This window comes from Miniopterus schreibersii, assembly GCF_964146895.1.
Source record: "Miniopterus schreibersii genome assembly, chromosome: 11".
In the NCBI taxonomy this organism is placed as follows: Eukaryota; Metazoa; Chordata; class Mammalia; order Chiroptera; family Miniopteridae; genus Miniopterus; species Miniopterus schreibersii.
This window is the reverse complement of record NC_138111.1, coordinates 38,495,820-38,513,475: the sequence shown is the minus strand read 5'-3', so window position 1 is coordinate 38,513,475 and position 17,656 is coordinate 38,495,820. Positions and strand designations below refer to the sequence as shown.

The window sequence follows — 17,656 nt, the reverse complement described above, 5'->3', positions numbered from 1 at the left end:
CTTCAATTTGCATGTTAATTTGATTTGCACAGAAGTTAGGAAAATTATATTTTAACAAAAATTCTGAACCATGCATCCCAAGGGAGAAAGCTATTCAGGTACAGGTTCTGTACTGAGGGAAAAAGAATTTTGAAAGGGTAAAGTCTTATTCAGGAAAATCCACAAATATTACCAAGACTTAAAATTAAGAGAATTTTATGCAGTGCCTGCCTTCTTGAATCAATTTTACCTTCTGAACTTATGCTTATAAGATATTACATTTCCTAATTTTTATGAAAATGTAAATATAGGTGACGAAATAAAGTGTGTTTGGTTTTGTGTCAAGACCATTGGTGCCTATATCTAACTGGGAGCAGAAATAAAGAGCAACTCTTCCCAAGGATCACTCCCATAGCTCCCATGTACTGAGAAAGGAAAGCTTACTTCCAGAAAGTTCTAATTAGAATAGGAACAAGCACAGCCCCACCAGATGCCCACTAGATTTAGAAAAGAAAGTAACTCGGTTATTTTCTAACGTGGAGGTGAAGGAATCATAATATCTTCAAACTGGGTGGATGTCCTAGGCTGTAGATGACCTGGATCAACCCTCCTTATTTTATAGATTTAAAAAAGAAAATGAGAAGATCTACAAATGTGCTGAAACTTTTGTAATCCAATGTTTTTACAGGCTCTTTTGAGATGTGACTTATACTGAGTGATTTTATACAGATAGGTGGACATAAATGTTCTTGTGAAGATGCTAACAGACATCTTCATGTACATACGAACAGGGACAGATGCCACAGCTTCTGTCTGTACCTATTATGTCTTGTTGTGAGTAAGGACTGACTTAAGCATTGTTAAGTGGTAAACTCCACACAGGACACTCTTCTCTCCAGACAGTGATGGCCCATGGCTGCTACCTTTCTGCAGAAGAACTGGATGTATTCAGGGAACGAGGAGCATCGATCGCACATTGTCCCACTTCTAACTTAACGTAAGTAGGCAATGACTGATAGATTATAAACATTTGGGTTGCAAAATGTTTTCTTAGTCATTCCTCCTGAATCTCTCTTCTATAGTTAGGTTTGATTGGGACAGAAGCTAGATAGACAGACAGGTATCTTTGCTCTCATGGGGAGAAAGAGAGCACTTAACAGGCCTTTTTTTTTCTTCCTGCATAGTATGCATTTGAAGAGCACCACATCTCTTAAAATTTCTGAGTTTGCACAAAACAGAAAATTGGAAATACAACAGAAAGAGTTCAAAGCCAATAGCATTCAGAACTTAGAGCACGGACATACCAGCCAGGTGTTCCAGGGAGAGGGTTCTGATTGCCCATTACTTTGTGTTGTGCCAACTGCTAGAAACACTCGAACTAGTAGAATGCAGTGCTACTGGAAGCCATCGCTCTACGTACGGTACATGTCACCTGCTGGATCCAACAGGATGCCAGTTCACATGGGAGGGACCTTGCCCTATTCTAGTTCGCCAGAATGCAAAAGCTTTATTCATAACTGGTTCTTAACATTTTGAAAGGTTATGGATCCACAAGTGAGTCACATGAGCATTTTGGCCTGTATCTTCAGAAAAACGCCCAGAGATATAAACACGCTGCACCTAATTTTGGGGAATTCATGGATCCCGTGATGCTGATCCATGGATGCTAGGTTAAGAATTCATGGCCCAGGGTTAGTCAGAGAAAGGAGCTCTCCTTTCTGATGTTATTAGACCCAGAACAGAGCTGCTTCCTCTTAGGAGCAGGCTGGGGTGGGTCATTCATATACTCATTCGATAAATGTATTTAGCTTCTGCTAGATTTTAGTTTTCTCTCGAGTTACTTTGTGTTCTCTTGTTTTGAGTTCTTGCAGAAGCAGACCATGAGACGAGGACTCATGTACGAGTAGTTTATTAGGGATGCAATCTCAGAAAACACCTTTAGTGGGGTAAGACAGAGAAGGGAAGGAAGTCAGTAAAGAGTGCACCATTAACCAAGTTATCAGCATGGGCTCCTGGAGTTTAATTGTTCTGGAAATCCCAGGGAGCCAGTGTCCATAGCAGACCTCCAAGTCATTCTGCCCAAGGGGTGGGGGAGCTGGGGTAGTTATACCCCAAACAACATTGTTGGGGGACCACTGGGTGGGGTGAAGAGCCATTGAGTCCCTGGAGCTTCTGACCTTCCCCAAACCAGGGCAGAGCAGGTTCTATTAGCTCAAGAGTGCCCTTGGCAAAGAGTTGGAGGTGCCGGCAGTTAAAAGCCAAGGGACTTTGTGAAAGAAAAAATGATACATCACTGGCAATGTGGGAAGGCACAAGAGGCACAGTGATTTATTTCTGGGGTGTCTGACAGGTTCCAAAGACTTCTAGTTTTGAGACATTGAGTGGTAACACATGACAGGGAATCCTGCCTAGGTACAGCTTAGTGACCATGATTATGGTCTAGTGGCCAGATCGGGGAAGGGTTTAACATCCCTTCCGTTAGTTACACATCTAAATTAAAGCATGATTGAAATTTAGGTTTGAAGTTAAATTTCTTTATGGATATATTTCTGTTTAAATGGCAACTGCTCTTCCTCAACAACTGAGAGATTTATTGCATGTACGTTGGGGCTTCGAAAATTATAGTCACGTGCGTCTTCGAGCCGACCACTTTGACCTTTGCATCTTCTCGGACTTCTAAGGATTGCTTTTGGTTTCCTTCGTTTCTTTAGAAAAGCGGCTTATCTATTAAGCTCAGAGTCACAAGGACCAGGATTCAGTGCAGGAACCATCTCTCCTAGTTTCTGCTGTCCCCAGTGGCTGCATTTGAACCGACAGGCCCAGACTCATCGGAATGTACCCCTTTTCCAGTTACACCCCCTGTTCCTTTGATCTTGATAGTTGCTACTCATTCAGGGTAACAAATTATTCCAGACGGAGAGAAAGGCAATCCTTTATAATTTCTACTTCCTAATATAGGAGGATGGGTTGGTTAAAATATATTAAAGACCGGTAGGACTTTTGGACTAACTGCAAGCTTTAGTTTATTTTTCCTTGCAAATGATCCCCTACTTCCTGTTTTTGTTCTTGCCTCTTTGTTTCCTCCTGGAATTAACCTCAGTGCAAGGATTCAAGCTCTTGCATGATCTATTTTTACTCTAGGACTCAGATGTTGTGATGTGACAACTGTGTGTGTCAGCATTAGACTGATGTGATGGAGAATGTCATTTTCAGCGCCATCGCCAGCGCCATCACTATCGTTAGTGTCTTTCTCCTGTTGGGCCCACACAGGCCCCCTTGTTCTGACAATCTCCTCTCTCCACAGGCTCAGGAGCGGCCTTCTCAATGTGCTAGACGTGCTGAAACATGAAGTGAAAGTAGGGCTGGGTACAGGTCAGTAGTGCGCCATTTGGGGCCATGGCAAAGTGGTTGATTAAGTGCATAACTTTCTAACGCGATTAATGTTCAGGTTGCATTTCCATGTTTAAAAAAATTAGTTTTATTTTCTGGTAATAATACCTTGAGTTAATAAAATAGTAGGGTTGGAAGTAGTAAGACGATGTACACAAAAGAAGACGTTTGATGTCACTCACCTTCTGAAAGCTATTATCTGTATTTACTGTTCAGCAGCTATAAAGGATAAGCCCTTCTCTAGTGTTTTCGAGATTCTTTTAAAAAAGTCCTTGATTTTTTTCTCTTTTGTTTTGTCCCTCTGGCTAGGCTTTAATAGTTTGGATTTGTGTGTTTCTTGTTTTCAATTAGTGTGCCATCACAAACACCGACTCAAAAGGAAATTACTTGGCCTTGCCATAGTAAGCACAAAATCAGTGTGTGCCAGCGCTGAGAACTCCGAGTTATGTTATGTAAAGGACTTGCTTTGCTTTTAAGCAGTGGTTAGCAAAGTGAGATTCCATTCCCACGGGCAGCGTGATGTTTGCTAGGCTGAAGGACATTCTCAGTGGCTTGTAAATTAAGGATGCCTCTCTTTTTTTTCACAGTTCATTTTAATGATTTTCCCCGAGGTGTGCAGTGCTACTCACTTTGAAAGTGTGAGTCAAGCCCAGGTGTCTAGCATATCCACTGTGAACCTGCTTTTACTATTGTGTGTGAATAAACTAAAACGTTTTTAAAAGTGCGTGTGTGGCACAAGGACTTACTTTCCATTCTTATGCATTTGTCCTCCTGATATTTAAGAGCATCGGGATGTTTGCATGTTGACAGTGATGATTGCCATCAGTTTCTGGAATAACTCGAGTCTCAGTTAACTTTGTACCAAGCGACTCCTTGGTAAGACACACAGTAATACAGAGATTTATCAATATTTTAAAATAGGTATGCTAATGTAGAAGTTTTCCCCAATTTTACATGAATCAAAGAAATTAGATTTTTTAAAAAATTCTAATTTAAGCCTTGAGTCATTGAGATTGTGTAATACCTGAATATAGTTGCAGGTGCTAAAGCAGGAAATCAACTATTTTACCTCAACAGAAAAGCTTTAATGGATAAGGGAAAAAAGGCCAAGGGTTTTTGTTACACAGTATAGTCAATTAATGAAAAATTTAGCAGACATGCAAAACAAGGTAGAGTCTGGCCGATGTTGCTCAGTGGTTGGGCATTGACCTAGGATCCAGAAGATCATGGTTCCATTCCTGGTCAGGGCACATGCCCCGGTTGCGGGCTCGTTCCCTGGTGGGGGGCTTGCAGGAGGCAGCCAATCAATGACTCTCTCATCATTGATGCTTCTATCTCTCTCTCTCTCTCTCCCACTCTCTCCTTCCTCTCTCTGAAATCAATAAAGATGTATTAAAAAAAAAAAGTTGGTATTGCTTTAAAATTTTCTGGAAGTTTGGTTTCTATGATTTAAATACATCACGTGACTTCCAGTTCTTGACTTTGGATTGTGTGGCAATGGCCTGAAACAATTACGTAAAGTTCTGTCACTTATTAGCTGTAAGACATTGAACAAATTAATTTTCTAGGAATTTATTTCTTAATTTCTATAACAGTAAGAACAACAATCATGACAATATCTATCTTACAAGCTTGTTTTCAGGATTAAATGGGAAAAAAAATCTGATACATTTGTACTAGTCAACACCAATTGGCTTAAAAGGGAAAGAGCAGTGTTGGTACATTGACCAAATATTTGATTAAATATGATGTATTTGCTTACTAAGTTGGAGAATGCATTTTACATAGTCTCTGCTGTGGTAGCCACCCTATGCTCCACTATTTTCTAAACATGACCTTTGTGTATGAACTTGCCCTTCACTTGTAGGCTTTAGAAGATTATTTAGCCTGATATTATGGACAGAGAACAGTTGTAAGGGCAGGTCATTCACTGTATCTATATCAAGTGTAGGCAGGTCTGGACTTCCTCAAATATTAGAGGAACACGAAGCTTAATGAAAATATGGCAAAACAAGAAACAGCAGTATCAAAAAAATAAATAAAAGGGTGAGCATATTTTTGCAAATGATTTACTTCAGGATCCAGAAGAAATTTTCAGAAAATTACCATCCTCCTCGGAGTACAAGAACACATGGCACTATGAAAAGCCCACAGGTTGTGATGGAAACGGAAATTTTTAAAATGAAAGAAGAAAACTGAAAAATAAAAAAGAATAAGAAGCATGTAGACTCTCATACACAACTGAAGGGAGGGTAAATGCACAACCACTTTGGAGAACTCTTTGGCAGTTTCCTATTGAGTTAAATATAAATCTACATATGACCCAGTAATTCCATTTTGGAATTTACTCTAGAGACAGACATAAACACATATATTTGCAAAAAGAGTTGTATAAGAATGTTGATACCAGCTTTACTCATAATAACCTACCCCCTTCCCCAAAGTCCCCCCTCCTATTTCAGGCAAAACCTAAAATCCCTGAGGCATGTTTTGTATTCTCTCCCTCTCCAAGTATCTCAATAAATTAACTCCTTTTGCCACTAACTCTTTTGTATCATCCTTATCTCCTCCCTACTGAATCATTTCTATCATCACAAAAATATTCTTTAGCATATTCTGATCTTCTAAGCAATGAAATTTAAAAACAACAACACACCTCTCTTTTAATCAGACACTCCCCTCTGGCTCCTGCTCCGCCTCTCTACTCCCCTACAACACAAAACTTCTTCAAAAAGTGGGGACCCACATGGCTACCATTTTCTGAGCACTCTTGCGTGCCCCCACCCACTTCAGGCTGGCTCCCCCCCCCATGGTAATGATCCTTGTCCTTCCTCCCTGGGGCTGTCGCCCCTGTGCTGTCTTGCTGTCAGCTGCAAAGGACGTTCTGTACTTATTACGCGGGACTCCTCGCAGTGTTTGCCATAGGTGACTGCTCTCTCCTCTGTCCACGGTGCTGTATTGGATTCGGTGAGACCGCGCTGTTCTCGATTCCCTCCTTCCTCTCTCGCTCGATTCCCAGTCAGGGCACATGCCCACAGCCGATCAGTGACTCTCACCTGTGTCTATTCTATGTTCATAGATAAGATCTTTTATTTGAAGTATATTAAAGACTGAATATCTGTCACTAAAAACAAACAAATAAAAAACCCAACCTATTAAGAAGTACAAATTGGTAGTTACAAAATAGTCACAAACCCGGCCGGGCGTGGCTCAGGGGTTGAGCATCGAGGCGATCGGGGTTCGATTCCTGGTCAGGGCACATGCCCGGGTTGCGGGCTTGATCAGTGACTCTCTCATCATTGATGTTTCTATCTCTCTCTCTCCCTCTCCTTCCCTCTCTCTAAAATCAATAAAGATATATTTTTTAAAAAAATTTAAAAAAAACACCAAAAAAAACCCCAAAATAGTCACAAGTCTCTAAAGTGCAGCATAGGGAATATAGTCACTGATATTGTGATCATTATGTATGATGTTAAGTGGTACTTGAAATATCGGGGGGATCACTTTGTAAAGTATATGATTGACTAACTATGCTGTACACCTGAAACCAATGCAAAATAACATTGAATGTAAACTATAATTGAAAAACGGAATTTCAAAATCCAACCTTATATACTTAATATTCCATTTATCTCATAAGTTTACTGTCTTGGTTTCTTCTACCATAGACGTGGCTGGCGGTTATTCATGTTCCATGTTCAGTGCAATCAGAAGCGCAATGATGGTTTCCGACGTTCTTTCGATAAATGAGAAAAGCCTCACCCTCAAAGAGGTATTCAGACTAGCTACTCTTGGAGGCAGCCAAGGTAATCACCATTTTTTTCTCTCTAACAATGTACAACCATGCCAGTCTGTGTCCTTGGGTGCACTATGAAGGTAGATGATAGTGGTATTAGCAGGTGTCCAATATTCATGAAATAGTAGTAAAAATAATAGCCAAGAGCTCTTACCCCGTGACAGGCACTATGCAACATGCTTTATGTATGTTGTTATTTACCTCTCAACCACTGTTGTTAGTTCTATTTTATCAAGGTACCTGGTGGAAGCTAACACAGCCGTTAAGCTATAGAGTGCCATGATTTGAATCCAAAACATGATGTCAGAGTGAGGTTCTCACCTTTTCACTGTGATACCTTCCTGTGTAAATCCCAGCTTGGAGTATGCATTTTGTTTATGTAATTAAGTATAGTAATTACCCAAGTCTCTTTAAGTGGAGAGAAATGTCAAAATATGGTGGGTTGATATGCAAATATTGTTCACCAGCTTTTCCTAGTTCTCATATGTAACGGTATTTTTTATGGGAAAAAATAGAAATTGATAATTGCTAGCTTTCAGTCACTTTAGTATAATGGTGTACTCTAGATGGATGATAGTGAACATAGCATGAAATCTTAGGTAGCTAGTGAGAAATAAAAATATAGATATAGAGACTGATACAGATATATAGGTAGACTTATATATATCTAATCTGGGTCTTAAAAATAGAGCATAATGAAAACCAAGAATACCCCGGGAAGAGAAGCTTCCTGACTCTTCTTTGAATGTTCTGGGCTATGATAAAGAACCTTTCAAGAAAAACAAGTAGAGGTCACACCGTTCACATTTCCAAGTCTTAGGAATTCATGTGAAGTTCCATATTTTAAGTCACCCTTCTTTTAACAAGCATGGCACTCCCCACCTCCACTGCCACTGTGTTTGTGCATATGAGTTCAAGCAGTTGGCCAACCCTCTTATTTTCAAGGTGCAATGAGTTGTATTTAAATAGTGTGGGCTGTTTTTTGTTTTTTTTTTAATTCTAGGCTCTCTGTGAGTTGCTTCATCAGGATTAGGTGTCTGATCAAGCCAGGGTAGAATGTTTACCCAATCATTTCAACCTTGTTGCATTTTCTGGGCTGCTGGGCTTACTGTTTTGGAATTTCTTCTTAACTTGTGTTTCTACAAGAGTCTGAGTGAAATGAGGTGAATGAATTCCTATTTAAAGTGTGGCATCTTCCCGGCTTGCCACTACCTTTATATTCAAGATGTGCATAAATCACCTTCACAGAGCCAACATTTGCTCCAAAAGCAGCAAAACTGTATTTCCTGAAATGCATTGGAGTTGCTTACCAGCCCAGCTGGGCCTTACGGCAATAATTTGAATTTAGATCAATTTACAAATTCACCAAAAACAATTGTATCTTCTTTGGTTAGTTCATGCCTGAACTCTCCCGGTTCCAACAAATAGCTCAATTAGTTTATATATTATCAAAGTCTGGCAAATGAACCTGGTTATCTGACCTATTAAATGCACAATAATTTTATGTTGAATACAGTCATTAAAAACTTATATTTGTCATGTTTCTTTGTCAAGGGCAAATGGGTGAAGGAGGAGAGAATTTCCAGTGCTTTTTCTATTACATTCAAGTCCTTCTCCACACTATTAGCAGAAGTTACCTAACTGCTTTTAACATTTCTAATTATTTTCGCACCCCTGTCTTTCTATAAGAATTCTTTAGCTAAAAAAATCTTTCGTTTCTGAGAATGAAAGAGTTTCCCTTTAAATACTCTTTTAAGAATAAGTAGGATTTTTAAGTCAGTGATTAGAGCATTGCCAAAAGACTTCTGGATATCCATGAATAGAAATATAATGTATCAAATATTGTCTAACAGGGATATGCCATTCAATATCTTCATATTGGACCATATCTTGATAGTGATAGAATATGAAAAAATATGTAAAAGTTCAAATAAATAATGTTGTACTCCAACTGACCCTCCTTTTATGCATGCTTCCATTTGGTATCTCAGTGTACACCTTACTCAAATCACAGGCTTTACTGAGTTAAAGATGCAATATTTTCATTGACCAAGGAAGCCAACTCCTCCCCATCTTCCTTTTTTCTCCCTGCACCTTCTGAAACTAAATCATATCAGTGAAAGAGATGTTCTTCTTCAGCATCTAATACACATGGAACATGAATTCTAGCTATGAGATAGAACAAATCAATAGACATTATTGACCTATGCACTACTTTAGAAAACAATTCTTCTCTTGCAACCAGAAAATCTTTGAGGTTGCAAAGAAATTGGTCTGCTTTGAAAAGGATTGTGACTCTTAAGTCATGAGCATCTATTTACTTTTAGAAGTGAATTTTTTCTATTTCAAAAATTTAAACTAAGGAACTTATGATGGATATGCCTGCATTGGCAAATGTGCAAAAGGATAATTACTTTTTGTTTATTTGAAGTTCATTCCACTGCCATGAAAATAGTTCTTGTCAGCTACTTCATGGAACAAAAGGGGGAAGGACAGGAGTCGGAGTGTTGTGGGGGAGACTAGGAAGGAAAAAAGAAAGATATTTTGTCAGTTGTCATGTTTCTTGGAGGGATGAATGAACCATAGACCAGTTGGACTGTGAAGAGCGCCTATAGAGATACACCATCAGAATTATGATCATGTGATGAAGGGAACTGTTTTATTCTCAGATTTGCTTTCCTTGATTTCTGAACGTTGAAGTCTTGGGAGCTATTGGAATGAGAGAGCTTTTCTGCTTCACTATTAAGATACTAATTTTTTTCCTGGTGACGTGTTGGTTGACTCTGTCCTTGCAAACTGGGACATTGGCACTGTCTGATGGATCAAAATATTGACTATTTATTAATTTATTTCACACTGTAGCCCTGGGGCTTGATAGAGAGATTGGAAACTTTGAAGTTGGCAAGGAATTTGATGCCCTCTTGATCAACCCCAAAGCATCTGATTCTCCCATTGACCTGTTCCATGGGGATTTTGTTGGTGATATTTCTGAGGTAAGTAAAAAAAGTTAATCAAAATGCATCTATTTCATGAAGCAATTACAATAGCTTCCTTGTAGAAAACAAAATAGAAGGAAACATTTTAATGGAATGCAGGAGGGCCTTAAAAGGGAAGCTTGATTTTTAAAAGTTAGCATAATTTCATGACAATGATGTTAGCAATAATGGTACTAACAGAATATTTGTATTTTGAATATATTTGTATATTGAATGTTTGGGGCTATAAGAAGCCATAATATAACTAGCACTTATTGAACACATTTGCTAGGTGCTACGTGACATGGCATTAAGAACTTTCATACATAATTTTTGTTTAATGATCAAAATAACTCTTATGAGAGATAGGTACTATTGATATTGTAATTTGGGGGGCAATGAGGCGTAAGGGAGGTTAAGTGATTTACCTAAGGATTGATGGTTAGTCATTAGTAATTATTAGACAGAGTTGGGATTCAAGCCCTGGACTTTATGACTTCCAGAGTCTGTACTCTTGACCACAATGCTACACTGATTTTCTCAATTATAAGAAAATGAGTTTTATTACTTTGTTCCTCCTATTATGAAATGTTTCCCTATGTATAAAACAAACTAGTTCTTCTTACTTTAATAACAATTTGTTATAAGATACTGAGTTTTTCTAAAAAAATTAATTACCATTTATAACATGATCCACTATGAAAGTAAATATGTAAATATAACATATTGAGTTTTTTTAGAAAAAAGATGCTAGATTATTTGTGGTTGATTATTTGTTATTTTTATATTATTTATTCTTTTACTTCTTTATTAGAGTGGATTTCTGGGAATAGGGCTCAGTCCTATTCATCCAGTCATTTTTCTTATAGATCTCTTAAAATATTTGCATTATTTTGTTAAATTAATTTATGTAAAACTTTTCTTCTAAATATTTCAAGAACTTTCAGGCAGTAGATAAACATTTACTAATAACTAGTATTTTTTTCAGCAAAATACCATTTCTTTTTCATTAATAAAAGTAGATTTTACCATTGAGAAATGAATTTATATTTCTGGGTTTTGCTAATGCACTATTGACTATGAATTTACTTTTCTAAGTGCACAAAATAATTTTTTCTTCTTATTACCTTTATTTTCCCTTTTAGACTATTATCCAGAAGTTTCTCTATCTAGGTAGGTAAAAATATGTCTCTATGCTAAATAAAATCTTTCTCTATCTCTATCTTGGGTATGACTCTCCGCATTTATGATACCACATGTTAAACCGTAAGTGTGATCAATTGCTTTGATTTTTATTTTTTTTTAAACTTTCCTCAGGATAGAGCCCATTTATGACACAATACTTAAAGACATAATTTGAAATTTGCTCCTATGGAGCATACAGTCATAAATTCTCAACTGCTGGCAGGCCAAGGGGAAGATCAGCAGGCCTCTTCCTCCTACACTCAATCCCGACCCTCAGGCTGCCCTACCATGTTGTATTCGTGGTAAGGATGTGGTGGGGTCTCGCCTCACATGGTTTTTCACGTACCCCATGCCACTATATTCAGTGAGGGAGAGAAATAAATCACGTACAAGATTCTACTCTGCCTGCCACTCCGTCGAGTGAGCTCTGAGTCCTGAGTGAACTGAGAATGGAGAGACGCTTGGTTTCCTCGTGGAGCTCAGTTCTTGCAGGCCCTTCACCTCACCGTGCTGAGTGTGATTTGGGGTGTAATTATAAGCACTGCCTTTACGTTTGGGGCTGGAAAGGCAAACTCATTTCAGCTGAACAGACAGCGATAGGGGTCAATTCAACTACATGTGATTTCTGCCTCAGGTACGGATTTCAGAGCCCAACCCTCGAATTAGATGCAGCACCTTCTATTGGTCACGTCTCCCTTGTCGGTATTTTAAACAACCTGAGACAAAGAAAGGCAGTTTTTGTATTTTCTCTCGTAGAAGTGTGTTTTGCTTATAAATCTCTCTCAGGGGCAAGGAAAATAGTTATTAACACAAAAGCACTTTATAAATGATTCCCTTCTTTTTCTTCCAGGGGATGACCGAAACATTGAGGAGGTTTATGTGGGCGGAAAGCAGGTGGTGCCCTTTTCAAGCTCAGTCTAAGGCCCTGGGCGTCTCCGAGGTCTCCGGGACGACGTGGTTCTGTACCTCCTCTGCCCAGGCAGGGTTAGAAAGTCAAAAAATAGTACCTTGTTCTTGGGATGACTATCTTTCTGTGTTTGCTTACAGTGCTCACTTGACAAATCAAAGGAAGTTGCACTAATTCTCAAATCTGTGGTCAGGAGGGTTTAAAAGTTCTTTTTGAGCGGTTCAGATTTACTTTAAGCTTAAGCATAAGAGAATGTTATTACTAATGGTGTTGTTATTATGAGATTAAAGTAAAATCGACTTCATGTTTGGAACTGTGGAGAGGAAATATATTCCAATTTAGGTTAGATATTCTAAGCTAATAAATGTGAAAATTGGATATGGAAAATGAACCAGTGAGTATATTTTCACAAGGGAGAAAAAGTCAGACTACGAAAAGACATTGGAAAATCACTTCAGCTTGTTTGAAAATTATATCCTGAGCTTACTAATTGAAAAAGAGAACTCATTAAGTTTTAAAACATGCTTCTAGATTGACTTTGTGTTCTGGAAATTTGTACTTAATGGAATTTGCATTTCAGAGACTTGCTATTGTTGTGCTTTGCCTTCTTTGGGGATGAATTGTCAGAAATTGAATGCCACAAGCTTTCTTAATATAGCCCTGTGCATCAAAGTGTTTGTCAGGAGTTGGGTAGCAAAGATTTAAAGTCTCTTAGGAATATTATTCACACAACTACATGGCATAAATAGTTGTATTCTTGTGTACTTTAAATCACCTTAATGTGTAACTGTGTGATGCTATTATCGCTTCAGTTTTATTAGAAGGGAAACAAATTCCATACCCCACTGTTGTGTAGATTGAAGTCTTCATAAATTGGGAAGGTGCCTGGCACTCAGGAGCTGTCAACACTAGAGGAAGCATTTCATTGAGATTGACCTGCTGTCCCCAAAAACTATGCCGTAGTCGCTGGCAATTTCATACTCAGATCAATCTGTTAGAACTTTCAAATAAAAGACAAATCTTTTAAAAATAAATATTGTTAAAAATCTTAAAACCTTGCATGTTGAAAGCACTCTGTTTTTCAATTTTATCCTATTGTCTTTTTAATTCCTAATAATTTTAGGGCATTAGAATTTTAGTATAATGAAAAATATATAAACATCCCACTTAATGTTTATATTAATAGGACTTAATCTGTACCAGATATTTAGGAAGATTAAGCAAAGCAAAGAGTATTTTTATGCTTCCTAACTAATTAGTGTTCTTTTCCATAACCTAGAATTAAAAACAAATTATGACTATGATAAATCCTTAAGAAGCATTGATATGAATGTTATTTAAAGACTATGTATTTCTCATTTAATTCCAAACTAGCAAGGAAAAGGAGTAGATTTTCTTAATATTTCATAACACTCATACCTAGGGCTTAGGTTTGACTCATTATTAGAGAACTTTACACTGTGTAGCTAATTCCATATATAAGAACTAAGAAAAAAATTCGCCTTCTTGTCTATAATTTTTATTCTCACATAATCATGCTAATTAAGCAATAACTTACCCAGTTTTCTTTCCTAGTGAAAACACTTCTAAATTTGATTGTGTATAACTATACTTAAAGATAGAACAAATTTTGGAGTTTTTTTCTTTTAATAACAGTTTTTTAGGATATTAAGTAATTCAGTAAATCTAACTTCTAGTCTCAGTAGCTGTATTTGCAGAATTCCTAATTCCTGAGTCAGGTCAAAGAAGGCCCACCAGACTTCTCCCCATTTCTCTGAAGTGCCAGTATGTGATTTCTGCTCTATCTCCCAATCCATGGCAAAGGAGCTCGGTTACCTGGTGTCTAACCTTCATGAGTGGGCTTAAGCATTTGGATGAGATGTTCAAGATCCACTAACAAGCAGCAGCTGATCCCACCCTTTGCAAGAGCCTATACTTTTACCATCCTTAACAGTATACATTTTGAAGTTAAAAATCCACTTTCATTTAGATTTAGGATTCATATACAGTAAATATAAATAAGTGTAGCGTCAGAAGCAGGAAGAATGACCATATACGACCACTCTGTCTAATGTTAAATTTAGCCCTGATAGTATGTTAAGACCTGAACATCTTTTCTAGTAAAAATAGAATGTGTTGAAATGTTTACCTGTGCTTTGATCTTCCTGCATCACTTAGAACTTATGGGCTTCATGTCTCCAAGTGCCGTGTTCTTGAATGGTGCGTATGCTTTTTGCAGTACTTCGGGCACTCGCCATACATGGGCCCAGGTGTTCTGCACCTTGAAATGTGGCCTTTGCCTAATGTGAATTGACTTCCTGAATTGTGGGGAGACAGTATTCCAAGCCATTTCTGTTTGTCACTTTGTGCTTGAAGATTTTGCTCTCTGACAGGAAAGAATTAAAACTTCTAATCAGCCCCCTCACTTCACCCTGCACTATTTTGCCTCAGATTTCATGGTATTTTTAATGGAATATACTTTAACAGGACAAAATGTATCCAGTAAGATTGTCACACATTTTAAAAATATTTTTGCAACCAGAACACAAATCAGGCTAATCAGCTAAGGTGAATATAATATTCAAGAGAGTGTGAAGTGTGGATGAGGGCATGAGAGGTGGTCCGAGCCATCGTGAACTGAGGCCAAGGAGACTCAAGCTCTCTTATCTATTCTCCCAGCTTCTTCTCTGATTCAATGTCAAAAGTTTGAGAGTCTCAGATAATATCTTAGAACAAGCCCTGTTCATGCCAGGAGGAGGTCTTTGTAAGTTAATACCGTGAGCACCAAAGCCCATTGACTTTCTGTTTTACTTCCATGAGACTTCTGCACGGTTAAGAAAGGAGAGTGGTGGGGAAACACTCCTGTTATGTGTATCTGAGTTTGAATTGTGACCTTGAATATCCCTGTTGGCAGCTACAGCTGAGATGTCAGAAAGGAAACAATGGGTTTGAGATCCAGCAACATATTTTGAATCTTCACTCCTTTCCAAACTCTTTCTATTTTTAATCTTTTCACCTCAACCAGACATACGGGAAGCCTTAAAGGCAAGCCGGGAGGCACGTTGGGTCAGGTCTACCTTGTGCCGTACACTGAGGAGATGCGGAATCAGATGCTTCTGTAGCCTACTGGGTATCGTTTCATTGTTGCCATGTTTTAAAGCTGATGATGATGCCAGAAACACTCACATGAAAGACACTGAAAGAGGTGCACAAATGAATGGACACTATTAGGAAACCCTGGCATTGGTCCCCACGCGTGTTTTCATGCCCAGACTCTCCTCCCGTTTTCTCCCACAGCCCTGAGTGTGCGAGATCAAGCACTGAAGGGTTAATTCTGGTTCAAATTTACTGAAATGCAAAAGTTGAACAGGCCGATGATAAAGCTAAATATAAATTCCAAGGTGGCTTTCACCATCCTTGGGGTTCAAGTGACTGAGTATCAGATGTTATGTGGCAGTAGTGTACCTGTCCATTTCCTACTCAAAAGCCTGTCAGAAAGCATTCTTTATTGAAAACCACTTTACCTTGTTAAATTCCTGATTGCTGCTCTGAAGAATAAAAAATATATATGTATGTATTCATGGGGACATTTTTTCTCAATATTTGTATGATTTGCTTATTGTTTATGTGCAGAGTGAGCTCCTTTGTGTTTTAGAAAAAATAAATGAGATTTTGTGTTTACATTATTTTATTGTTGCTGTGAGTTCTATCAATCTGATAGAAGGGGATTAATCTTATAATGTTTTTCTCCTTTTAACACGATTGTAAAAAACAGGATAGAATATTTAGCTGTGGGCCAACATGTATTTTCCAACCTATGATAATCTCTATACATAACTTTTAAAAATTAAGCTAAAATGTTCAGCCCTTTAGAATCAAAATGCTATTGCTTTTGATCTCAGCATAGTGAAATATTTTATATATACATATGCCACAACCCAGAGTGAGAATGTACTTTAACATCAAGAATTAATTCACACATACATATGTACATGTATATTTAAAGCAAAAGTATCAAAAATAATACTTTTCCTGTCTGTGATGTTCTGGGCTATTTTTTTGTACTATTTTATTCTGTTCTGTTCTATTATATTTTACTCTGTTTAATTATTTTTGGTTTCTCGAACCTGCATGGAAGCAGTTTCCAGTGTCATTTGAGCTGTATGCTTTAAGTCTCCATTCTACCTTAGGGTCATGAGAATTAGATAAAATAGCCAGCACTTAAGATAGCACCAGAGACAGAGTGAGTGCTTACCATATAGCAGTTATTTTTTAAATGAATGCACACTGAACAGAAACAAAAATCATTTTAAATGTGTTTTTACCAGTCTATTTTTTAGAATCTAAATCAAGTGATGTTACAGATCTCTCTGTACATAAAAATATTCTATAAGGATTAAATCTGATTTTTTGGCACTGTTATGTTCATTATTTTTTATTTGTAATGTGGAGCATAAGAGAGTAATAAGTTTGTTCTGTACATTTGCCCTTGATGTTCTGAGCAACTTACTAAGCACCCTTTTTTTCCTCCTAAAGATAACTTAGTTAAAATACCCAGAAGAGAAGTTTTATGCATAATCTTGCAAAATATGTGCCTAATTTACACATAGTGGGCACTGTGAGTTCTGTAATAGGTAATTCATAGACACATGCAAATTATCACATGGTACTAAATTCAGGATTCAAATAAAATAAAATAAAGTTTAGACATTAAATAAATACCTGCCAATAGCAAAACAAGGCCTGTCGTGGGGTGTTTTAAGATTCCATGGGGAGTCCACCCAGTTAAAGACACAGGACTCACAAGTACTTGTTACCAACAGGAGCAGAGTTTTTTGAGTTTTTTAAAATCTTGTTTTGCAATGGGATAAGTGAAGAATTCTCTGTTCTTTAACATGATAGAACATTAAAGTATAATTAATTTTTTTCACTAATTCACACTCATTTGCTTTTACCATCAAGCCTGCCTATGCAGTCATTGTAAAATTACATTAAATTTTTCATACTGCTATATTTTTTCATGCTTCTATATTAGTTGAGTCTATATTTTGGGTGGGAGAAAGGCCGCTATAAAAGCATTCTCTATGTGGTAGGCAATTACACAGACATGAGAAGACCAAGGACGCTGAGCTAGGTACAGAAGGTAATGGGGTGGAAAGCCCCAGGGGTCTAGAAGAGACAATTGTAGGGTGTGGCCTCGCCCCCAGGGTGATCTTTCCTCCCCTAGCATATCGCTGGTCATGCAGTTTGGACCCTCTAACCTTTCCTCCCTAGAGATAACATCTAGGCTTCAGTTGTATTTCAGCTCCAGGCCCAGAAAAGCAACAAAACCAGCCATAGCTGACCTCAGGACCAGCTGCAGAGGATAATGACCCTCCCAGGCACTGGCCAGTCAATCTGTGGAGACCACAACCCAGAAAGGAC

At 37.9% G+C, this 17,656-nt stretch overlaps 1 protein-coding gene across 1 annotated transcript in view; it reads left to right on the top strand.

The window, feature by feature from the left end:
* The window catches only part of GDA (guanine deaminase), a 61,809-nt gene extending 45,540 nt beyond the window's left edge, over positions 1 to 16,269 (top strand). The window contains exons 9-14 of the mRNA XM_081151549.1: positions 879 to 976; positions 3,284 to 3,351; positions 7,038 to 7,175; positions 10,028 to 10,158; positions 11,286 to 11,313; positions 12,176 to 16,269. Coding sequence (XP_081007675.1) covers positions 879 to 976; positions 3,284 to 3,351; positions 7,038 to 7,175; positions 10,028 to 10,158; positions 11,286 to 11,313; positions 12,176 to 12,246 — 534 coding nt within the window. The 3' untranslated portion in view covers positions 12,247 to 16,269. The remainder of the gene's footprint in view (positions 1 to 878; positions 977 to 3,283; positions 3,352 to 7,037; positions 7,176 to 10,027; positions 10,159 to 11,285; positions 11,314 to 12,175) is intronic.
* The last annotated feature ends 1,387 nt before the right edge of the window (positions 16,270 to 17,656 follow it).